This window comes from Sus scrofa, chromosome 3, assembly GCF_054392235.1.
Source record: "Sus scrofa isolate SSC_HxYL_T2T_F1_AM1 chromosome 3, Sscrofa_HxYL_maternal_Yorkshire_Landrace_v2.0, whole genome shotgun sequence".
Classification (NCBI taxonomy): Eukaryota; Metazoa; Chordata; class Mammalia; order Artiodactyla; family Suidae; genus Sus; species Sus scrofa.
This window is the reverse complement of record NC_139385.1, coordinates 113,551,277-113,577,216: the sequence shown is the minus strand read 5'-3', so window position 1 is coordinate 113,577,216 and position 25,940 is coordinate 113,551,277. Positions and strand designations below refer to the sequence as shown.

Genomic DNA, 25,940 nt, shown 5'->3' with positions numbered 1-25,940 from the left:
TTTTAGTCCTTTTTCTTACCTCAGTCCCTTCAGAGACAGTAGCATTCAGTGCTCTTAATTCTTGGCAGGAAAGCTGAATGTGTTGTTTCTTCCTCCTGTATATAAACCTCTGCATCTGACGATGGTGGATCCACTGTGGAGGGCTGTTTGGAGACTGTTTCTAAGTGTTGTTTCCGATAGGTCACATCCCCTCTTCTATCACATTTTCCTTTTCAGCTGGGGCAAACCCTTCAGCATACACACATGCTCCTCTTTCTCCCCCTTTAGCAAAAGAAACCTCTTGATCATTCTAGCTGTGTCTCAGTTGTTTCCTTTTACAGTAAAACCTGAAAGAGGACACAGCCCCACCCTTCTCCTCATACGCCTTAAACCACTGGGCACACAGCACTCCCCTGAACGCTCCTGTCAAGGGCATCGATGACTTTCCCCCTTGTAAAACGAACAGTACTCCCCCATCAAACAGCATCAAACAGCGTTTTACATGCAGATCACTTTGTTCCTGTGAAATGATGTCTTTACCAGGCCTCAAGGACACACCTCATTCCCAGTTTTCCCCTTCATTCCTTCCTGGTCTGTTTATTGGTTCCTCCTCTCTCCACCTTCTCTTAATGTTACAATGCCCCAGGGCGCTCCTTTGCTTAGATCTCTTTCTATCCAGTTTGTACACATCTCTTTGGTGATCTTATCCAGTCTCTTGGCTTTAAAATGTCGTCCTTATGAAAGTCACTTCCAATTTCCTATTTTCAACCCCTGACTCTCCCAAACTCCAGACTTAATCTCTAGCTGCCTCCTTGCACCTCTCAGATGTCTTAGGTGCTTATTGAACTTAACATGTCCAAGCCTGCTTCAACCAAATCTTCCCCACTTGAGTAACATTATCCTTCCAGTTGCTCAGGCCAAAAATCTGGAAGTCATCCTTGACAATTCTGTTTATTAAACCCAAGACTTAGTCTATCAGCAAATTAGCTGTTTTCCAAATTTATTGACTCCAACCTCTTCTCATCACCTTCTCTCCTGTCGTCCTAGCCAATCTGCTTTCTATTGGGCTAGCCTCCCTAGTCCCACTCTTGACCCTTCATTATTCTCAACACTGCAGCCAGTGTGACATCCAGAGTGATCATGTTAAAATGTGCAGGTCATGTCACTCCTCTGCTCAAACCCCTCTAAGGAGCCTACTTCAAATAGAACCCAAAGCCATTACATGAAACCTATTCTGCCTCTATTCATTCCTCTCCAGACATAAATAGGCTCAATATTCCTCAGATATATCAAGAACACTCCTGCCTCTGGGCCTCTGCATTGACTCTGTGTTTCGCCATACCTCCTTCAAGTACCTTTCTGCGTGAGGCTAACTCTCACCATCCCGGTTAGATTTCACTTCCCCTGCCCCTACGTTCCCAGTCACCGTGTCCTGCCTGCTTTTCTGTTCATAGCAGTTACAGCATTCTAACATATCATATACCTTTGTTCTTATTTCTTACTGTCTACGTTTCCTCACTGGATTGTTAATCCTACGGTGATACTGATTTTTATTTGCTTTGTTCATTGCTATATTCCTAACATCAAAACTGTACCTGAAACAATAAATATTTGTGGAATGTTTTATAGTCAGATGGGCCCTAATCAAATCTAAAAGCAGGCGAGCTTTGAAAATATATCCCTCAGAAGCACTTACCCTGTGAAAGGCATTGGGTTTTACACATCTTTAAACCTCACAGTAGTCCCACATAGTAGATTTATTAACCTCATATATTGTTGAGAAACAGAGACTCAGATTATTTAGATAACTTCTCCAAAGTCACGCATCTTTTAAGTCATGGAACCAGAATGGGAATCACATAGCACCTCTTCTGCTCTACCACAATGACTTTTCCTTTTCTTGCTGACTCTTGAAGATAAAGAAAATAGCTTCTAAAAAAGGGCTATAGTTTTCTTTTTGCCTTCAGTGAGAACCAAGAGTCCTAAAATAATAGAACTGCCAGAAACAACTTTTTTGGAATTGTACCCCAATCAAATCCCTCCTTGCCTGTGCATCTACCTGCAAAAAGATAGGCTCGGCTGTGGGCCAAACCCTAGAGACTTAAGTGCCCTGAATCTGTGATAAGCTAATGACTAAAATAAGTAAACAAGCAAACTACCTGGTTAAAATTAAAAGGAAGTGATATTTCAAGAGCAAATTTGGAATTGGGTTTGACGAGTCAATGTTAATGTTATTTTCCTATAGCTATTAAACTCATTATCTAGCATATACTCAATAATACATACTTATATTTCACGACAGCCTACAAATGGATTTTGTACAAACTGATGACTTTTGTCTTTCATCCAAGGGTACAACCCCCCCCCCACGCCCCGAAACCCACCAATGGAGTTCCCGTGTAGTGCAGTGGGTTAAGGATCCAGCAATGTCATTGCAGCGGCTCCAGTTGCTGTTGTGATACAAGTTGGATCCCTGGCCTGGGAACATCCACATGCCATGGGTGCTGCCAAAAAACAAAACAAAACAAAAAACCACCAATGAATATTTACCTTTCTTGAAAGCAGTCCTCCAAGTACCAGGAATCAAAGCTGAGTCAGTGACTCACTGCTCCAGACCTCAGTTGCTTCAGTTTTTATTTTAATCAATTATTTTGGCTGCACTGGAGGCACGTGGAAGTTCCCAGGCCAGAGATCAAACCTTGCCACAGCAGTGACAATGCCAGATTCTTAACCTGCTGTGCCTCATGGGAACTCCTTCAATTTTTAAATAAGGATATTAGATCTCTAAGGATTCATCAGTTTTCTTTCTACAGTTCACCATGAATGACCTCACATTTGCATAATTCTTTACAGTGTACAACTGTAAGCTGTATCTTTTCATGCTAAGCCTAGAAAGAATTCCTGAATGTCAGGCTGCCATGTTCCAGCAGGCCTCAGCAAAAATTGTCAAGGAACTATGGTATCTTAAAACTTTTATGGACTATAAGTGCCTCAGTCCTCCCTCTGCAATTTCATCCAGGTGACATCCAAGGTCACCACAGTATTAATTTTCACCTCCAGGGCCTCCCTCTCCCTACAGTCATAGGGCTTGATACAGAAGGAAGTACTAAACTTTTATAATAGTGTGATTCAGGAAAAAGCACCTCCAAAGCAAGACCATGATTAAGAGCAAACTATTTCTCTGGAAAGTATGAGCTAAAAATGAGAGTCACTAATGACATTAAAATACTGCCCTCTAAAATAAATACATGCAAAAACAATACACTTGTGGGCTATGTAAGGCATTTTTATTATTTTTCGGTTTATCTTAGTAATGCCAGAAAAATAACAGCCATTATTTTCACTTTAAATGCAAACTGAGTACTGCTGCACAGAGTACAAAAATTACCTACGAACATGGTTAGGTACAAAGGCTGTATTAGATGTGGAGACCGAACTTTGTTTTTACATCAAAGTAAGACTGACAGAGCAATTTTTTGGACAATTATTTTAGCAAATAACCATGCTACTAAACAAAGGCAAATACATATATACATATATATGTATATATATATATGCATATATATACATATATATATAAAATATATATATATACACAAACATGTTTCAACTGAAGTTATACATGTCACTTTGACAACAAAGGCTTCTTCTCTGGTGGGTTTCACCAGATATTTGCACCCCCAAATCCCCTGCCCTGATCCCACCCCCAAATGCTGACTTGATCTGAAGAAAAAAATTAGAGATGTTCTTAATTAAAGGCACATTTGGCAGCTACTGAAAGTGGCATGCATCTGGCACAGGTGCGCTCTCCCGAAAGCCACACGACTTCCATCTGTTATGCATCTTGTTTCTTTGAGTGGTAGTCCAATGTGATCCACCTTTAGCTAACTTGCTTTATAATTTTGCAGCAATTGGCTACTTAATGCACTATTTTCATTAAAGGCAAAAGGGAAATTTGCTCACAGTCGACAGAAAATGCACTTTACGGTGTCCAAAATGGAAAATAAGGCATGAAATTTACAAAACAAGTTACAAGTGCTCTCGTTGTTTAGATTTATCTTATAGATTTCATGCTTTTCTTAGAGCTCAAAAAATTTCACTGGCTCATCTATAAGGGATTATGAAATGATTTTAAGTTAGTAATGAGATGTTTCAAAAGAAAAATATTGAATAAACTAAGTCATCTCTTTCCCATATAAGTAGTTTTACTGCAGAACATTCTTTCAGCCAAACTAGTATTAACTTGTTGGTGCTTATTTTACTGGTAAAGATTAAGTGTGCAACAGAACAGGACCTAGACTTGTACAACAGTCATACAATATAGGTTAAAAGAATAAGTGAACCTATCCACAGCAGCAGAATACCAAGAAATAAATGGTTAAATTTCCCTTTCTAAATCGGAGGGGAAAAAAAAAAAGGTTTTCCTCAATATGTACAACACTAATAAGTTGGGACATCCCTCCCTCCATTTCCATTATTTGTTTTACTGAGCCACTTAAAACTCTGAGTTTAAGCTGTCATTAAGAGACAAATGATGAAGTACATGACTAAAGTGAGCTAAATTTGAGAATTGAGATCATAAAAAGATCATGATCATAGATTTTTGATGTATAAAAAATTAATTTAGAACCGTAATATAGCCTCCAGCTGAAATAGTACTTGTTCACTACACTCTTAACTATAGTATAATTAGTATGGCATGCTCTCTGCTAAATTCAGATCCATTAACACATTCTTGAGCTGTTAGAGCACAGTAACCTACTAAACACATAATTTGATACCCAATGACATTTAGTTAAGCAAACTTTTGATGTTTGTATATTTCTTGATAATTTGTAGTCTTAAAATACATTTGGAGGTCTGGGAAGCGTAAATAACCCATCTTTCAATAAATTTAGACACACTTATCTGTTCCTGTTTTTAAAAGTACTTAGATGTGAAAAGTTTCCCTAATATATTGGTTATCAGCCCACTTAGGTAAATTCAACCGTGAAATATTTTCTTCACTTTATGATCCAAAGATAATGAAACGTCTAAGAGCACTTCCATTTCTTAAAGAAATGTTCCCTATTTAGGAATATGGTTTAGAAAAAGGCATGCTGCCTTGACTATCTTGTCCTGAATTCAAAAGCAGAATTTTATGGTGATACTTTTCTCAGCCACTTCTTGTCCCTAGATTAGGTATATTTTAGTTACTACAAAGAATAAATTTGTCAGCTTGTTAATGTTTCACATGTGAAGAAGGCAAGGATACAGTTTTCTCACCTCCATTTAAGGGCATCCAGTTGGAATTTTTCTAATCAGTTACCGCTGCAGAAAATGTTTTTATCCAAGTTTTACACTTCAGAATAAAAATATCCTCTATCCACAATGTATATAAAGCTGATGCACAGTGAAGCGGTCTCCTAGAACCACCAGAGTAGAAGAATGCTTCCCTTTGGGAGAACTTCAAATCTGAGTTTTTCTTCTTTATACAATCAGGCGGGCTGCAAAGAGGTCATTATCTTATGGAAGGCTAACACACTGGCCAGAGAGATAGTGAATGGACTCCAATGTGACTTTTCTTAGGTTCTCATTTGGAGTGAGGGTGGAGTAACTAAAAAAAAAAGAAGTGTGCATAAGACCTATAAAGGGAAATCTTAGGGACAATGAGGCTGGTCTAATAAAAAGTCATGGAAATTCTGGAATGTGTATTGATTAATTGTAGCAGCACTAGTAAGTAGGCTTAGATAAATTCGTGTTGAATGAATGGTCTTATGAACACTGCATACAAGAGTGTATTTGAAATTAATTTTGGGGGAGAATTTTAAAAGGAGAAATTTAACAAAGAGAAAAGTGGCTACCATAATAAGAATGGTACAGATATTAAAAACAGAAGATTCAACTCTTAAATAAATAAGAAAGGATATGATAGGATGGATTGCTTAATGATGATGCAACCAACATTCTGGTCTTAAAGGACTATATACTGTACTAATCTGGTGTACTTTTAATGCTCTAATAAGTATCACAGAAAGCTATTAAAGTACTAGGTTTCCACCATGACGCAGCACTTCTAAATGGCATGGTTAACAGAATTGCTGAAATGTTGCTTCATTATTCAGAGGACACATGCAGATACTGATGAACCGATGACTCTCTAAGGATAGAATACTGCACACTTCACATATGTTATAGTGGAGATTAATAACACTTTTTCTCTTTAACAAGTAGCATGCATTTCAGTCACAGTATTTGTTAGACTCAGAAGATCAGTACATAGGCTTAATGAATAATCTGTATTATGTTATTAATGATGTAGATAGATGTTCTATTATGAGCAGTTCTGATAGAGCAAAGACCTCAAGCAAGGTAGAATGTTTAATATAAAACTTTAACAAACTGTATACATGTTGCCTAGGAAATTAAAAACCTTACAAAGCTCTGCTTAAAAGATATCCATCCTATTCTAACCAAATATTTTCCTACATGCCAAATGTCATTCTTTAAGATGAATACATACATCTAGAACTAGAAACCAAGGCGTACCACAATACGTGCTTTTATGCTTAGTGTTTGTGTGTTTGAACTGAAAGAAATAAGAATCAACCATTTTATCCAGATAATAATTTAATATATGCCAGCCAAACAAAGTATTTGTATCTTTATTCAATTAAATTAAAACAGACCTGCCAGGTATATTATATAACATTCACTATATACACATGATTTAGGCAATGCAAGGTAATTCTCGATATGCTCATCACTCAACTATTAGTAAAACATGAACGGTGTCAATGATGCCCAGCAAGTGCTCCTTTCACACTGGGTGACTGCATTTCCAGAGTGGTTAGAGGGACAGCTACAAGCCATGACATGGATTACCAGTAAACTTTGTGGGAGAAGGGGGGAAAATGACAATCTAGCACAGATTAACAGTCTCCTAAGTGTAAATCATATACTCGACAGTTACATTTTTTAAAAAGTTCTTCTGTCAGTATTAATGACATAAAACTTCTCTTGTTTGAAGGCAACACCACCACGTTTTGTTTGTGTAGGGAAGGTGAGTAGGGAAATGCTCTTAAAATTGGTATAATTACTCTTAAAAAAAAAAAAAGTACCTCTTTGGTGAAGCCTCGGTACCCATTCATTTCACTGTAATTATCTGTAAACAGGACTGTAGTACAGTGCTGGGCCTTGATTCCAACAAGTCAGGTACCACAGCCTTTCCTCACAGTCCTCTGAATGATTTTTAAGAAAATATTCTAAAGTAGGACGAGTAAAAGCAAAGGAAAACAAAGGAGGGTTTGAAGATCCCTGTTTAAGATTTTTTAAAAAGTGCATAATATTTTGAATTACAAAAACTGTCATCATGTGGGCCTGTTGGACACTAGACTGTGTTTTCCATCCCTTTAATGAGAAAGATCACTTCACAAAAAGAGGACTCCTGCCTACTGGCTGGAAAAAGTCCCTTTACTTGATTTTCAGGTGCAATCAGTTGTCCACTTCCTCTAGATCAGTCTTTCCATATTCTAAACAAACACCATTTTCATTTTATAATTTTGTCTCGGTTAAGTTCATTGTCTTATACTGCATCTTGAAGTAGAGTCATTAGTGTTTGGAGCTCTCATTTTTAACTCCTCAGTGCTGGCACATTCAGTGCATCCATTGCCAGCAATGGATTTGGGGTGAAGAAAATGGACATCCCGGTACAGAGGAGTTCAGGAAGAATGGGCGTTCTCCAACAGTGGTGGTCCATCTCTGTGCATGGATGGGTGTGTGTGCTCCCTTTTGTAAGTTTTTGGAGGGAGTTTGGGGATATGTTGAGAAGTGCTTTGTCGTGGAGGAACAGGTGGCCCAGCAATGGAATGAAGGTCTACTTCCTGTGTCAATGGTGGTGATGGTAGATGCCTTCTGGTGCCGTGAGGAGAAGGTGTTTGAGGAGGAGGTGGTGTAAAGGGGGAAGGGCTATTTGGGAAGAAGGCATTACTATGGTCACTTTTTTTGCCCAAAGGGGGAGGTTGGAGATGTAGTGGTGAGCTTGAGAAAACATCAGGTGTCCTCACAGGTTCTCGTGGTGGTAGTAAGGGAGGGCTTTCAGGAGGGTCTGATATAGAGGTCCGGTCTGATATGGAATATCGTGGTGAATAGGCTTTTGATGTGGGTTGCCTAGGAGGAATTGCTGGGGGGCTGTCCAAATGCTTAGACATAATCTAACATAAATGGAAAAAAAAAAAAAGACATGCATTAAAAATTTATTTAGCACCATGAATATATTAATAATTAAGCTGGGGTTTTCAAACATGCTATTGGAAGAACTCTAGGTGTGGATCAGGGAGTTCTGCCATAGGTATTATTTATTTCATTAAATTAATTAATTAATTTAGTCTTTTTAGGGCCACACCCGTGGCATATGGAGGTTCCCAGGCTAGGGGTCTAATCGGAGCTGTGGCTGCCGGCCTACACCAGCCATAGCAAGGCCGGATCCTTAACCCATTGAGCAAGGTCAGGGATCAAACCCGCAACCTCATGGTTCCTTGTTGGATTCATTTCCTCGCGCCAGGACAGGAACTCCACCATAGGTTTTAAATTGGAGGTTGTGGCAATTCATTCATTAAAAGAAAATTTTTCCCCTCAAAGTTTTTATCTTATTTTTTGTAAAATTTTGTAGTTTGCTACTGCTTACCTATCACTCAGTAATGTATGATCACTTCTGATTTAACCTAAGTTACCTACCAATTTTTACAATTTTAAACTTACTACATTAACATTTCATGATATTCTGCAAAGAATATCTTGACTCGCCCAGGTGCTCTGACCTCTGGACACTTTGAGACCACTGCATCATGTTAACAGGTGGCAAACACAGAAATTCAAACAGGTAGAAAAAAATAGCTATTATGAGCCTTTAAGGTCTCTTCCAACCCAAAATCTTCATGAAAATCCTATTTAAAAGCATGTCAGATTCACTATTAAGGACTCAGGTAATGTTTAGCACTAAGATACAGTTTCATTCAGAATGTGTTTCATATAAAGCTTCAGACCTCTTTCCTCTCTCTCTCCTTCTTTGTCTTTTGTATGTTTTTAAAGAACTGCCTGAGACTACATTACTCTTACATTATATGTTAAATTTGCTTTTTTGCGACAGTACCCATAATTTAGATTTACAAGGGTTTTGAAAATCATCCCCAAAACTGCTTTCAGAAGAAAGGAAATAAAAATTACTGCCTGTAAATCTGTATTTAATCCTTGTTTAAACTCTGTTAAAGCCCAAATACTGTTAACCAAATCCAGTTAAAACTAGACACAAGCAATTGATTATAATGTAACTATAATGATTCTGGTTTCCAGATAACAAGATTTTCTACTTTACCTTAGATGGCGAAGATTCCGCTGGGGCAGATTCTGGTCGTCTTCGTGGAGGAACAGGAGGGGGGACAGGCACTTCATCAGTGCTCTTGGTTAAGCTTATAGATGATACTGAAGCAGATCCTGTAGGATGTTAAATTTTTTGAAAAGTTCACAGGAATTTTATTTCATCTATTAATCCTGAAAAGACTTGGAAACTGCTTATATTTATTAAAAGAAATGTACAGAAGTATCAAAAGCAGTTCAATACATCAACACCCAAATATTATTTCCTTTATTAAAGCAAAATGCTATGAAAGCATGCAGAAATCCTTAGCAGAATTTTCAAGAAAAAAAAGCTGCCTAAAATACTCTGTTACTCTGCTTCTTAAACAAAACAATGTTCCCATTGTTAATAATCTATTACTGGAATTTTTTATTTGGGTCCCAGTCTTGGACTTTTGAGAGAGACAGCAAACTATTAAACACCTTCAGAATGGCAATTTTTTAAGCATTTACGATGGGCTCCTTTTTTTCCCTTTGACTTTATTAGTACAGAATTTCCTTGCCTTTACTGGATAGTCCTTGGGAATAGTTTCTGATCTTAACCAGTGTGTCTTCCAGCAATCCTCTTCAAGAGTGCCAGGGAGAAAATCTAGTGTTTGGGGAAGGGAGTCGTTCCTCATTTTGCTTAGGGATCATCTCTCCTTGGCAGGGAAACAAAGTCAGGTACATCATACTCTAATCCAAAAACTGTAATTGTGATGGAGCTATTTAAGATGACTGAGGCAGTGCTGATAATAAAAACAGGAAATTACACTAGAATCTAGTGAACCTGGTTTAGGAGGAAGTCGATGAACTGGCGCCACTAACTGGAACCTATCTTACAGACATTTATGATGACAAGGATAGGCATATAAGTAACTGCACTTTGAAAAACATTTATGTAGGTTCTTGACTAGTTTATCAGCACAAAGATGTGAAAAAAACACTTAAATGATCATTCATAATTATATTTGGTAGGTTCTTTTTTTCCTTTAAGCATTGACAATTTTGTTAATTAAATGTTATAACAGTATAGAACTTAAAAAGAGTACTTTGTATACTGATTTTACCCAAATGAACAACATTCTGATCACCTACCTTTTTTCTTAAGAGACTATACAAGTTAATTTAGTTTTGTAAGTTAACATTTCCCATTGTCCATATTTTGAAATCATTTATATGAAGGACAGCAAAAAAAAAAAAAAAAAAAAAAATCAATTAACTTAAAATTTATGGAGTAAGTTTGGTGAGTTGTTAGTTTACTTTTAAAATTAAAAGCAAATATCTACATTGGAACTTTATTTTGCTTATCAGTGAAGAATATTTAGGTTACATACTTTAAGTAGTTACAATGATAAGACAGTTCTTCTAAAGTCAAATTACAGTCATTTGTCTGCAATCTGTGCTGTCCCCAGACTAAGTGTATTTTGTGACTTAGACACTGCATGTAGCTGCCAACATTCTCATATGCGCATGCATACTCTTGCATTTTTTTTTAAGTTGAGCATTAAAACATATTTAGAACTCCAGAGTTGGAAAGGAAAAATGGTTAAATGTGGAAGCCACTCATATAATAATGTTCTTTTAAAAGAGAAAGTAGGTTTTACAAAAAGCATGAAAAGTATATAAATTTAATAAGCAAATCATTTATGATCAAAAGATAGCACAAGTGAAGGCCTCACTTCTAAGATGCTGCAAAGCAAGGTACCAATGCTGCCAGACCCAAGAAGAACTTTAGCAGGAAAGGTTACATTTGGTTTAATTTTTAAAGCCAAAGCAAGAATTATGCGTCTTAAACCAAATATACTAACTTGGGCCATGGGGCAGTGTAACTTGGATAAAGACGGTATCGCTGCCTGTGAAAGGAAACAAGAAAAAGTAGATTTTTTTTTTCATTTATATATTCAACTCATCTGTAAAAATGTATTTATGATAAAAATGTTATTTTTGTCATTATAGTTTTAAAGAATGGTAGAACAGTTTAGCAAAAGCTCATTACTACTTACTTCTGAGAAAAATAAAGAAACTGCATTAATAGCACTGGGAATTTTGAAGATTCCTTTTAGACTTACTACTTGATATCTTAAATTAAAAACATTCATGGGAAAATACAATATCCTACATTAGCAGAAGGTTTTTAAAAATGTATAAACCCAATCTGAGCAAAGAATTCCGTTGGACAAACAGAAATATGTAATATATATATATATAGGATTATTTTGAAAACCCAAACTTGTGAAATAAGTAGAAAGTAATAAATTGATGTTTTAAAAATTGAAAAATAAAAGAGAAATTCTTACTAATATTATTGTTATATACCTTTGACAATGTTCTTGGGGCTTATGCTCTCATCACGAAATAACTACTGCTTTGGATATTACCAAACGACCTTGAAAGTGATATAGATTTTTCCTTCTATATTTCTGAACACTTAAATCCATTAACCATTTAGTGCTTAGACACATTTTATATAGGAAACTCTCTGATAAATTTAGAATGTCTAATGTCAACAATACCTTTAAGAAAAAAAAAATTTGAAAATCATAAAAGCCAAAGCCCCAAGAGCATTAAAGTAGAAAAACTGAGACAAAGGCTATATGATCTATACTGGTTGTAAACCAATGTAGTTGTTTAGGTTACACTGCCTCATATTACCAACACATTGAACAGTTAATGTCCAAGAGACTGAAACAATCCTACAGCATTAGACTGAGCTGGTTTTTAAAAATTCAGGTTTCTCTCTTGTTTTTGCACAACTGGAAATCACTCAAATAATCCGGATTACTGGTTTTTCTAGCTTCTTTGGTCAGAATGAGGATGATTTTACATCCCAGGTTTAGTTGGCAGGACTGTTAATCTGATTGCTTATATAGATACAGTGGTATTACTTCCCAGACAGTGCCAATTTCAAATAATCTATCCTGTTATCTCCTTTCCATAAGTACTGATATTTATTTGGAGGCCATGGTTACCAAGGGTAGCAATCCAGCTAATTCTAGTAAGTTATCTCTCAGAAGATTAAAATTCATCTTTATACTTCAACATTAAATGATGCTGCAAAGATTCTCTTCACTAACATAACGGGTTAAACAGGAGGAGGTCCCATTGTGGCAAAGTGGAAATGAATCCAACTAGTATCCATGAGGTTGTAGGTTCAATCCCTGGCCTCATTCAGTGGTTCGGGATCTGGTGATGCCATGAGCTGTGGTGTAGGTTGCAGACGTGGCTCAGATAGCTCATGGCTGTGGCTGCGGTGTAGGCTGGCAGCTGTAGCTCTGATTTGACCCCTAGCCTGGGAACTTCTATATGCTGTGGGTGTGGCCCTAAAAAGCAAAACAAAAGCAAAAACAAACCCCAAATAGGTGTTTACTACTTGTGTATTTTCCACTTTTCTTGGAAATAAATATGCCTCTTGAAGATAAGCCTTGAGAACATGGTTGTATACTTAGTACAATATAGGAATAAAATCAAAACACAAAGCTCATGGAGTTCCCTTCATGGCTCAGCGGTTAACAAACCTGACTAGAGTCCATGAGGATGCAGGTTCGATCCCTGGCCTCGTGCAGTGGGTTAACGATCTGGTGTTGCTGTGGGCTGAGGTGCAGGTCGCAGATGTGGCTCAGATCTGGCATTGCTGTGGCTGTAGATCCAATTTGACCCCTGGCCTGGGAACTTCCACATGCTGTGTGAGGCCCTAAAAGACAAGCAAACAAAAAAATCCCTCAAAGCTCATGATAGCCACCAACTGCAGGTTCTTAGGAAGAATGATTATACCTATGCATACACACTTGTGCACACAGATATAGATTTGGCTTTGATCATATTTAAATACAGCACAGAGAGATTTATGTGTAAACGTGGGGCACTTTCCTGATTTGTCTGGAAAATGCTATTAAAAAACTTTTTTAAAATTACACATTATATATCTCAGGAAATATATACTAGGAATTCTAGTTAGCTATGAACTGAACAAGTTTATTGATAATGACTTAGGAATGAAATCCAATGAAAAAAGTAGTATCAATTTGTTAAGCAAAAATCCCAGACAACAGGTCAGTGTGGCTACACATTAGATCCCCTCAGGGAGTTTTTAAAAAACAAGGGTGCCCACATGCCAATGCCAGTCTAATTCAAGTGTGGCCTGGGCATATATAGGTATTATTTTAAAGCTCCCCAGGGCATTACAATGTACAGTGGTTGGAACCACATTTTTTTTTTTTCTTCTTCTTAATGGCCACACCCATGGCATATGGAAGTTTCTGGGCCAGGGACTGAATCTGAGCCTCAGCTGCTACCTATGCCGTGTCTCTGAGTTCTTCCATCCACCTGTGCCAGGCCGGGGATTGAACCCATGCCTCTGCAGTGACCTAAGCCACTGCAGTCAGATTCTTAACCCACTGTGCCACAGTGACCACTGTTGAAGATAATCTCCAATTTCTAATTGAGTCATTCTTAAAACAGGAATAAGCATTTTCCTGTAGGAAAAAAAACGGTATAAATCAAGGATAACTTCTTAAGCTCACAAAAGCCTGTTAAATGCAAATGTATTTGAGATCAAAAACCAATCACCTGCAACAACAATTTTCTATAAAGAAAAGCCTTACATTCCACTTTGAAATGCTAAGAGTACATTTTTTTCTTGTCAAAGCTTTCCCTAAGAAGGGATGGGGCTAAAGCTCATCTGTAGCACATAGACCAGGCTAGACCCCTGACTCCCGTTTATCACCAGGCAACCTTCAAACAGGAAGGTACCAAGAGCACACTCCATCCTTCTCTCTCCTTGCTACAGCAGCAGATGAAAGGCTGGGCAGTCTTTCCCTCTTTCCTGGCTACTGTCATAATCACCTCAGAGGTGGATGGACCTGGCCATGCCAAGGTGTGGAGCAGGGCTCTGAATGTGAGGGTGTATGCAGCAGCACTAAGTAGATGGCCAACTTCTTTCCCTCTCTGTGTTCACCACAAAGTTCCCATGACCATCCTTGCCCAATCTGTGGTATCTGTGTGTAAACTTCTACAGCATTTATGTCTCCACCACTCATTTAGCATTTTTTTTTGCTAATAAATCAGCACTTACACATCTTCTCTAGTGAAGCTTATAATCTGAGAGATGAAAAAAAAGAGAACCATAGCATTTAACAATGGTTAAGCATTTAACTGCAGTTTTCTTTGTATTGTGTACGTCTTTTTTTTTTTTTTTTTTTTTGTCTTTTTGCTATTTCTCGGGCCGCTCCCGCAGCATATGGAGGTTCCCAGGCTAGGGGTCGAATCAGAGCTGTAGCCGCTGGCCTACGCCAGAGCCACAGCAACTTGGGATCCGAGCTGCGTCTGCAACCTACACCACAGCTCATGGCAACGCTGGATCGTTAACCCACTGAGCAAGGCCAGGGACAGAACCCACAACCTCATGGTTCCTAGTTGGATTTGTTAACCACTGTGCCACGATGGGAACTCCTGTACTGTTTACTTCTTATCTCTCAGTTTGATTGTAAGCCTTACCACAGAAGAAGTGTTAAGCGCTTAGCAAGAAAAGAGATATGTCGGGAATGCCCTGACAGTCTAGTAGTTAGGACTCAATGCTTTTTCTGCTGCAGCCTGGGCTCGATCCCTGGTCTGGAAACTGAGATACCACATCAAGCTGTTGCATGCCGTGGCCAAAAAAAAAAAAAAAAAAAAAAAAAAGATTACAAGAAATGAGATGTGCAACAGATTTGGACAGAAAAAATTTTTGTTTTAAAATTATTTTGAAAAAAAATCTAAGAAGCAATAAAGTACTATTATAACATTAAAAATTCTAGTTGATTTTGCCTTTTGAAAGACTTAAGCAATGGAGGTTTCTGGGCTTTTTATTGAGTAAAACATGTTCAGATGACTTAATGCACAGCAGCTCTTTCCTGCCAGGCCCTGAAGGAAACAAGGAAGTAGGTATTCAGTCTAGTGCAACACAATGACCACCAAGCTGGGCATGCTAGTGACCCCCACCCCCTTAACACTAGCAGATTTGTTAAGCAGAGTGGGGTCAAAAACAAATGAGGACCTCTAAGATACACAGGGCACTGATGAGTTTTAAGTACAGAATAACTGAACATACACATGGTTTTATATTATGCTGGCTTACTTAATTTCAAAATCAGCTATTTTCTATTTTTACTGAGAACAAAGGAGGAGTGATAGGGGTTTTCTTTAACACAAAGAAAGAGAAATTGAGAAAGTCCTCAGGGTTAAGATTACAAAGCCTAACTCCTGGTATGATGGTTTCTTCTCTTGTCCAGCTATCATAATGTTATTCCGATGCCACATATGACAAAAGCACTGATCTAGAGCACTGCATTCCAAAATGATTCCCTTTTCCCTGTTTAATTATTTAAAGATTTATCACTAGTAGGGAATGTAATAAGCTTTTCTCCTGTTTTTCCACCTCTTCCACTTTTAGCTACTTAAACTAAGAGAAATAGAATTTGTAATTGATGGCTTCTGGTGATTTCTATAATTCATTTATGTGAGAATCTTTATATTATAGATCACAGCCATCTGCTCTAGGAAAAAACACTGCAAACAGTTATATGGGTCAGAATAAATAATGACTTTAAGTCAGTTATACTTCAAAAAATGCTGGTTTTATTTTTTTAATATAGGATGTTGACAAGTTGGGAAAAATAGATAGGAATTTTTTTACCTATTATATTTGAACTTATAAAAAACATCCGATAGTCTACTATATGCATGACTCCATAATCCTCCTGTAGCCAAACAAAGCCAAGATACAGTAATTCTCAAAATAAATACACTTTAGATGGTAAAAAGTTAAACAGACTGCTTTGTAACTACAAATATATGTACAGCACAGGAATAAATAAATAGGATTTATATATTCCGGATCAAATCTCAAAATAACATACCTCCAAAGAATACTTTTTTTTTTGGTCTTTTTAGCTGCACCCATGGCAATATGGACATTCCCAGGCTAGGAGTCCAATCAGAGCTGAAGCTGCCAACCTATACCACAGCCACAGCAACACCAGATCTGAGCTGGGTCTGCAGCTCATAGCAATGCTGGATGCTTAACCCTGTCTGAGCGAGGCCAGGGATCAAACCTGCATTCTCATGGATACTAGCCATGACATTAATACTGAGCCATGACAGGAACTCCTCCAAAGAATACTTTTTTAAAAAGTTAGATTCTTGGGGGTTCCTGTCATGACACAGTGGAAACGAATCTGACTGGGAGCCATGAGGTTGCAGGTTCGATCCCTGGCCTCACTCAGTGGGGTAAGGATCCAGCATTACTGTGGCTGTGGTGTAGGCTGGTGGCTACAGCTCTGATTAGACCTCTAGCCTGGGAACCTCCGTATACCGTGGGTGCGGCCCTAAAAAAAAAAAGAAAAAGTTAGATTCTCTGAGTTGGAAGAAACCTTAAAAATCTAGTTTGGGAATTTCTGTTGTGGCTCAGTGAGTTAAGGACTCAAAGTTGTCTCTGTGAGGATGTAGGTTGGATCCCTCGCTCAGTGGGTTAAGGATTTGGTGTTGCCGCAACCTGTGGTGTAGGGTGCAGATGCAGCCTGGATCTGGTGTTGCCATGGCTGTGACCTAGGCAGCAGATGTAGCTCCAATTTGACCCCTGGTGTGGGAACTTCCATATGCTGCAGGTGCAGCTGTAAAAAGAAAAAAAGAAAAAAAAAGGAAAAAAAAAAAAAAGGAAAAAGGAGAGATCTAGTTTGATCTAGAGGGCACAGAAAAAGTTTTTTTATCTAAAATGAGAAAGTTCACTGGCAGACTGAGATGACAAACTAGGATTCCTAAACTCCTACATCAGTGATTTTCAAGCTCCCCTCCAATAATGACGTCATGCTGCCTCTCAGTACTGGATCTTATTATGTCAAACACTAGAGCAGAAGTTGAACTGTACACTGAGCTAGACAGACAGCCAATGGGAAGACCATGTGGAAATGGTTATGAGAGTTAACCTTCATAACCTCATAAAGACAACTGGATTCAAGTTTTGATTTAATAATGAATAAATGAAAAAAGGTTGTGTGTTCTTAGCAGAGCTTTAAAGATCCATATAAAAATGATTAAAAAAATTAATGGAAGCAGGGTGCTCTAGATACAAAAAGTAGCCTCTTCAAAGGGCTGTACAGTTTGGTAGCCGTTAGCCATATGTGGTTTTTAAGCATTTGAATGTGGCTAGTCTAAATTGAGACATGCTGTAAGTATAAAATGCATACTGGATTTTGAAAATTTAGAACAAAAAGGGAGATGTAAAATAACTCAATGAGTTTTTATATGGATTTCAGGATTTCATGTTGAAACGACAACATTTTTGCATATACTGGGTTAAATAAATATTATTAAAATTAATTTAACTGAATTCTTTTTGCTTTTTAAAATGTAGCTATAGAACATTTAAAGTTACACATGTGGCTCACATTATACTTCTATTGGACAGCACTGATCTAGAAATAGGAAAACGATGAGCAATAGTATGCAGTCTGTGAGATTTGTATGGTTGGGCTTGAAAGCATAGGAGTGTATTAGCAGGCACTATATACCATCTGCTAGATGATGTAGACTAAGAAAGAGTTAAATAGGAGTTTGAATTTGATACACTGCACAGTTAGAAACTACAGAGTTTGGTGGGAAAGGGACCACGTACTGAGTAGTATTCAAATACAATTTTGGAGGCAGCATTTAAACTATCACTGACATTTCATGTAGGTTTTAGGTGTTATCCTTGTTTCCTCTGGAAGCTGGAGATGCCTTTACAATTTATCAACTGAAAACAAATGCTCAAATGAAGTTTCAATTATCAATTTCATCACCAGGTCTATTATTAAAGTATAATACATTTAAAGAAAGCTTTTCTAACAGATTTTTAAAAAAAACTCTAAGTTGCTGAAGTTTAAAATTTGTTTTATATTTTTACAATAATTTTTGACTTATCTACAAATTTACCAAAAAAAAATGTATATACAGACTTTTTACCTCTAGTGCATTTAATACTAACAATTACTTTAAAGCACTTAAAACTTGAGCACCTACTTGAGTGAAAAGGGCTTGAATGATCAGAATCAAATACGCTGCAAACATCTGTGGTACTAGAAGCACCAGAAGCAGGAGGAGGTGTTAACGGTGTTCTTGGAGAATTTGGTGCAGATGCTGTACTTTCTGTTTCACTTTCAGGGATCCTACTATAACTAATTTTCCTTGGCTCCTGCTGCAGAGGTGTGGGATGTCTCATGGTACCTGGTCTTGGGTTTGATGGACGAACGCCAGGAGATTTTAGGGGATAGTTGTATTTTTTTGGCTGCAGACATATCAAAAGAAACACAAGTATTTACAACACCATAATGGAAAAGGTTTTTCTATTCATGCCTAGTAAAATTCAACAAATATCTAGGAAAACCACAAATCACTAATAAAGAAGTTACATAATAAATCAAATCAAAGCATCCAAATTAAAAGCATTAGCATTCCATTTTCACAAAGCCTTGGCTATCTAAATTATTAGGTAATTAATTTCTTTAAATAACTGAGTCTTAGCCCTATAAATATCAGAGTATTTGTTATTTTGATATTTTTAGATGGAAAGCTTTCTAAGATATGTTGTCTATTTCTCTGGCTTTATTTCCAATTTGCTGTTTTTAATCCACCTTTTAAAAAACTGTTTAGGCCTTGAGAAATTTTCTTGTGAGGTAATTTCATAAGCTTTAGATCACAGACATTATGAAAATTTTCTTGGTTACTTAGAAGCCATTTATGTTTAGTTCTTGATTACTGACTTTCTTATGAATAACAGAGATTCTATTCAGAACTGTGAGATGCTAATACTGTACATAAATTTGGCCAGACACTTATAAGTAATAAACAATGGAAACTTTATTTCCCTCCCCAAAGTATCTTTAGCCAAACCTGTTATTTTTACAGCTAATGATTCATGGTTAAAAGTTCTCATAAGCCATTATTTAAAAAAAAGTCTTAAGTATATATATTTATTATAAGTGAATTAATATAAATTAACCAAATTTTCTGCTCTTAAAATCTTGAACATTTTGGGGTGGGGGGTTAAAAAAAATCTTGCATGTTTGTGCAACTTCTTCATCTATTATATTAGGATTTATTCACATTAATATTAGTGTCCATTTACTTGGAACTAAGTGGAATAATCCTGAGCATTTTTATTAAGCACTTATTCACTATTTTTATCCATTACATGTGTACTTCATCTCTGAATGCTTTTACAGAAAACTATAAACCGCCAGATATACATGACAACTGCAAAAAAATACACAAATGTGAAAGAAAAATAAATATATGAATGCTTACAAATCTTGGGAGAGGTTTAGGGTTTCGTGGTTCTATTTCTAGGGATTTGTTGAAAAGATAATCTGTAAATTCTTTTTCCATGCTACTTCCCATTGGATTCAAGTTTTCAAAGAACCTCTAAAATGCAAAGAAATAAACAACTCTTAACATTAAATACTTTAAATTCAGTTTGAAACTCATGAAAACAATTTAAGATGGAATTATTTAAGTTTTGTTTTCCTTTTTCTCTTCTATGAAATAAACCTGCCTCTTATCAGGTATTTATAAACTTAATCAGAAATATGTATCCTTGGAGCTCCCATCATGGCTCAGTGGTTAGCAAACCTGACTAGCATCTATGAGGAAACGGGTTCGATCCCTGGCCTCACTCAGTAGGTTAAGGATCCGGCATTGCCGTGAGCTGTGGTGTAGGTCGCAGACTCAGCTTCGATCCAGCAATGCTGTGGCATAGGCTGGCAGCTTCGGCTCTGATTGGACCCCTAGCCCAGGCACCTCCATATGCCGCAGGTGGGGCCCTAAAAAGACAAAAGACGAAAGACAAAAAAATAAAAATAAAAATGTATCCTCAAATAATTCAACTTACTTTGATATCTGATTCTACTCGTAAACAATAAGGCTGATTTTGGTACTGCTGGATCTCGCCTGTTATTTCTGCCACTTTCCTCCTTTTGCTAAAGTTTATAAGCTCTTTTCCATGCCTTTTTAGGACCTCAGGGTTGCCTTCTTCTGTTTTCAAGATATTAGTTAGATAAATTCCTAGAAGATATAATGAAATTATTTCAAGGATAAAAAAGGAAAAGGCTAGTTTTCTTCTTTCTCAGTAATTATAGGCATATTATTACACTGTACCATCTCAATTACTATAACCAAAGAATTAAGGAACAAACAACAAGCTAAGTAAATTTTTTTAAGTATCAAAAAAATATATGTATGTATTAAATACTTCTATGACATGTTTTATAAATACCTAAGAAAAGGGGAGGCCAATTTTAACAAAATTAATAGACTTTTAGGAGGAATAATCTATTTTCCATCCTCCCTCCCCAAACCATATGTTATTTGACATAAGTCATGGTTTTGTAAAAGCACTTTAAGAATAACCCATCACTAATGACACATATTTTTGACAAAAGAAGAAAATAGTAAGTTCAGAGGATTGTATTTTCTGCTTACTCAGCTCTTGAGGCAACCTCTGCAAGAGGTTATTAGGATTTGTAATTCAGAGGCTGTACTGTTTGGATAGGCTTACTCATGAAAATGTGGAAGGATGTTGCAAGCCTATCAAACACAGGACTGCATAGAATTTACGTATATTCTGGTCTTCAGTACTTTGAAAATTATGGCAACCTGTAAGGGAGCTCCTGTTTCCCTATCATTGCAGGATGTGCACTGATGGGGAGGAGAATGAATAAAACAACAGGCACTTTAGTTCTTTACACAGCTTTCTGGTACCAGGAGCATTTTAGTTCCTTTCTGTTCTAGCATAAAGGTTCTGAAGCCGGCTCTGCTGTTTTCCACTTTTGTGATGCTGTGTAAATTGTTTAGCTTCTCTGTGCTTTGGTTTGCTCATCTGTAAAATGGAATGGCAGGGTTGCTGTGAGAAATAAATGAGTAGATTTATGTACTAGCTTAGAATAGGGCCTGACAAAAGTAGATGCTTAATTAGCTATGGTTGTGATTGCTGATGCTGTTTCTATTTGTGCCCTATTCTCTTATCTCTGCCTTTTCTTCTAAAATACTGACTGTGATGCTTTGGGGGAAAAAAGAGCGTGAATATATGAATTCATTCACTCAGTACACATGTACTGAGTCTCTGCTGTATGCTAAGTACTATAGATATAAATATGAGTAAGACACACAGTTCCTGACCTCAAGAAGTTCAAGAGCTTTGAATATGGGTTACTACTACAGCACCATCTGGTAAGTGCTATACTAATCAGTACCAATGGATAAGATGCTATGAGAGCTCTGTCTTGAGCTACTGGGAGTAGAAAAAGCATCACGGATTAAAATATGCTTAAAGTAAGTATCAAAAAATGAATATAAGTTTAATAAGTGGAATAAGATAGAGGGGCATTTTAAGTGGAGCAGCCATGTGTTTGAAGGCACTAGTCTCTGGTGAAGCTTGGAAGGCATACTCAGAAATGCTGTGTGGTATGGCTAGACCTTAGCCGTTTGGTGTAATGGTGTGTGGGATGGAGGAAAAGTGGCAGGATATGAGGATAGGCACAAGTTAAGGGATTAGTAGTTCTAATTCCTTTCCCATCATTGCAGGTTATGCACTGGATGAGAAGAATGAACAAAGAAATAGGCACTTCAGTTACAATCATAGATCAGTGGTTCTAAAATGACTTTGTGGTAAAGGCAAACTTTTAAATACTAGAATTTTTGGCCATATTCTTGGAAAGATTAAACGACTCAAAAATCAATAGTGAACAAATTAACAATAATGAAACATGATAAAATCAATGCCTATTTGGTTCTAGAGTATCCAGTTATTATTCACTTGGCTATTTCTCAGCAACTCGGCAACCTTGGCCACTCCTGATTATATATTCATGAGACAAAATGATCGTATGTTCTAGTAAGCATGGGCTCTTTTATTTTCCATATCTGCCTATCACTGGCTCATTTACTTGCAGTCAGTTATATTCTATTCTACACTAAGTTGCATAATTCACATAACCTTCAGTGTGACAAACGTCCATAATAGTACACATATTTCAAGCAGCCAAAATCAATTTTCCATATTGGATACAAACTGATGGCCCAACTGTGAAGAATTTGTGGGTAGTAGCACCTGTACTGGAACATAAAGAACCTTTTTTTAAAGAGCTTAACTTTAATCCAGTGAGAAATTAGGAGATTATTAGAATCGCTACCTTTTAGAATGATTATTCTGGCTGTACTGTGAAGCTAGATGGGATAGAAGAAGTAAAGACTACAAGCAAGAAGCACAGTTAACAGAGTAAAAGTGGTCCTAGTAAGATGACGAGGACTATCCTAGGGTCTACAGGGATAGAGTGGGGTGCATAAACACTTAAGAGGTAGACCCTACAAGAACTGACTAACTGGTTTGGGGAGAGGGTGCACAGTGGTAAGGAAAACTCTCACTTAAGAGTGTCTGAGTGACTGAAAGGGGTAGTGGTATAATGACTGACACTAGCAAGATGGGGATAATAAGTTATGGGATATTGTAGGTTAAAAAGGATACTTGAATAAAGTTGTGAAAATGCTAACAAGTAGCATCTTAGGAGAGTTCAGGATAAAGTTTGGAAATTATTTTATGACAAAGTAATGAGATCAAAAGGACAGATGATTAAAGAGATGGTGTTCAAACTTTGTTGATCATAAATTATATAGGTTAAAAAATGTTTAAGCATGCATCGTCTTTCTCTCTCCACACACACATACACACAGAATAAAAAACCAGTGCAAATATGAATACAGACCTGAATATTATATGCTATTAAAGCTAAATTTCTTCCTAAAAGATCATTTTACCTACCCTGCTCTGGAGGCAAGGAGAGGAAAAGCAGAGCATTATGACAAATAGTGAAGAGGGGTGAGGTTTCACCTCTTTGCTGATGCCTTCCCAAAGGTTTCCAGGAAGTGTGGCTGCCCAGGGTTCTAGGTTCCCATAGCACTTTGTTCAATCCCAGTTTACATGTTTCTACCATACAGTGTGATATTTACTACACCGTACTGTAATTTATTTTTTCTGCTCTTTCAAGGGAGCTTATTGAGGGTAAGACTATTTTTTATTTGTCTCTCTATTCTCAACACCTAGCCCTGGGCCTGGCACACACAGGCATTCAACCAATGTTTCTGAAAAAATTAAAGCAGGATATTATTTCAGAATAGAAAAGAAAGCATTTGCAGAATAGACCAGTACACAAAAAATATGGGAAAATACATGTTAATTGAAAAAACATGAGGACATAAAGTTTTGTGCAGTATAACTTAAAGCTATACAGAAAATATACAGAGATGAAGAAAAGGCTAAAAGAAAATACACCACATACTAAAAAGACTAAACATCAGATATGTAATTGAGGTCATTATTTTTGTAAGCACTTAGAGGAACACTCATCAGTGCATATATACAAGTAGAGAAAAGAAACCAGTGTCAAAGAAATACTGAGGATATAAAATACAGGAAATAAATTATGGAATAAGATAGAGGAACCTACAGGAAGGGAGAAGATTTAAACGATAGATGTTGGAGTCTTAAAAGGAAAAGGCCCTTCCTTCCTCTAGTGCAGAATGGAAAGAAAAAAAGGGTAGGCAAAACTTTGATGTGTGGAATGTATGTGGACCCAAAGGCACGTGCACTATAATTTTTAGCCATGTGAAACTGTTTATAAGAAGCATGAGTATAAATATGGGTAACTATGGCCATGCCTCTTCTGAAAGTGCCCAGATTACTAAAATTCAATGAAAAGATTTCTATGAATATTAACAGAAGCATTATATAATATTGAATGGCTGCCCGATATGGATATATAAATTGGAATGTACATATAAGCTTGATCTTAAAAAGTCCTAATAGAGAAAAATTCTAAGGGGATTCAGGTGATAAACATTTGTTAAAAAGTTATTTTCTGCTGGTATATTAAACATGTGTATACTCAGTCATTTAATTAAATAACTGTCCTGTTTTATCCAGAAATATGATAAAAATTTAAGAAGAAATGCTCACCAAAGAAAGGCACACATGGTGGATTAATAGACCTGAGTTTTGCCAAATATTTCTTATAGTGATCTTCACTTAGTTCATGAGCTTCTTCTAAAATTTTCTTTTGGCGACTTGGTATTTGCTACAACAAGAAAAGTAATATTTAGGAAGCATAAGCTTACAAAAGGAATCAAAGGTTTTGCCAAAAAAAAAAAAAAAAAAAAAAGCCAGGCTAAGAGTAAAACCCAAACACAACCTTATTAGTTTGATTCTAAGAATAATATTGCTTCAAAGAGACCATCCTCATAGACCCTAATACAAAAGTGTGTGTTTATTCCAGTTTATCTTGCCATTCCTCAATTATGTGAGCATTTAATCGTATGTTATATTACAAATTATGTGCTGAAATCTTTTTCTTCTTCTAACATAGGCTAGGACCTGTGAATGCATTTTAATGAGACTGCTTCATTTAAAAAGAGCAACCAATTCACTACAAAATTTAGATAATTCTATCATTTCAACTGTTACTAAAAAAAGACAGAGGAGGCACTTAAAAATTAAAGGTCACAATTCTTAAAAGTCTGATTCTTAGAACAGGGAATGGAACTTCATTTAAAAAACACCTATGCACACCTACCTCGAAGGTGTGGTCTAGTCTGTAAACAGGTGATGAGTTCATAGCACTGACAACCTCAAGTACACCATTGAAATTGTTCAGCTCTTGAAAGACTTGCAGAATCTCAATTATTCGACTCACCACAGCTACCCTTTCTTCTAAGTTTTCAGTTTCTACAATACATCTGGGAATCAAAGACAAAAAGTGAATTTAAAAATCTGGAGTTTTCACAATGAAGATACGACATAAATGATTTAGCAAATAAAATGGAGCAGAGGACAGCTATAGTGTAACTACAGAAAGTATATACTCAGAATTGTAGATAAATAATAGGTGACTGGAAGGTAATGAAATGCCTTCACAGGCAGGTGTGCTGCCCTTCACTGTTTTCTACACTGATATAATCAATCATTTTTTCCTACTATATCTGGTGGATTCTTTCTCAGCATTAGAATTCACCGATCAGTCTATCATCTTCTTGAATATATGCTAGTCTTTAGATGTGGGTGTGTTATAGAGGAATTTATTCTCAAATTCAAGAATTCTCTGCCTCTTATTCTTCATCTAATTCAAAGATCTTAGTGATTAATTTCCTTCTTTGATAAACATAAATAATTAGCTATATTTCAAAGAATAGGCTCTTTAAGTAAGCACTATTATGTTAAAAAGTGAAAGTATTTTATAACATTAAGAATAAAATCTTAAAAATTACTAAGAATAAAAAAGTCAACAAAAACAAAAGCTGTTTACATTTAAATACCAAGAATCCTTAGAAAGTATATCTATCCAATTAAATAGCTAAAAGGAAGCTGTGCTCAAAAAAATTCCTCAGTGAGCATTTAATTCTCTATTTCTAATATTTGAGAGATTTTTATTTACTAATGACTTATGAATAAAGAAAAAATATCTTAAATTTGGTTTTCAATAATGTAACATTAAATGATTTATAATCTAAGAAAAAAATGACACATAAAT

At 36.5% G+C, this 25,940-nt stretch overlaps 3 protein-coding genes across 12 annotated transcripts in view; 1 reads left to right on the top strand and 2 right to left on the bottom strand.

Moving 5' to 3' along the window:
- Positions 1–372, bottom strand: part of LOC110260028 (uncharacterized) — a 78,335-nt gene extending 77,963 nt beyond the window's left edge. The window contains exon 1 of the mRNA XM_085019512.1: positions 20–372. The gene's annotated coding sequence lies outside the window, so the exon portion shown is untranslated. The remainder of the gene's footprint in view (positions 1–19) is intronic.
- The window catches only part of ARHGEF33 (Rho guanine nucleotide exchange factor 33), a 133,272-nt gene that overhangs the window by 79,598 nt on the left and 27,734 nt on the right, over positions 1–25,940 (top strand). The gene's annotated exons all lie outside the window — the stretch shown is intronic.
- The window catches only part of SOS1 (SOS Ras/Rac guanine nucleotide exchange factor 1), a 153,619-nt gene continuing 134,249 nt past the window's right edge, over positions 6,571–25,940 (bottom strand). Inside the window, exons 16-23 of one of the 2 annotated variants that reach the window (XM_021087586.2) lie at positions 24,987–25,149; positions 24,374–24,491; positions 20,255–20,427; positions 19,672–19,788; positions 18,388–18,652; positions 11,163–11,207; positions 9,332–9,450; positions 6,571–8,171 (exon numbers count right to left, since the gene is read on the bottom strand). In XM_021087586.2, coding sequence (XP_020943245.1) covers positions 7,680–8,171; positions 9,332–9,450; positions 11,163–11,207; positions 18,388–18,652; positions 19,672–19,788; positions 20,255–20,427; positions 24,374–24,491; positions 24,987–25,149 — 1,492 coding nt within the window. In that variant the 3' untranslated portion in view covers positions 6,571–7,679. The remainder of the gene's footprint in view (positions 8,172–9,331; positions 9,451–11,162; positions 11,208–18,387; positions 18,653–19,671; positions 19,789–20,254; positions 20,428–24,373; positions 24,492–24,986; positions 25,150–25,940) is intronic. The other variant, XM_021087587.2, reaches the window with a different exon arrangement.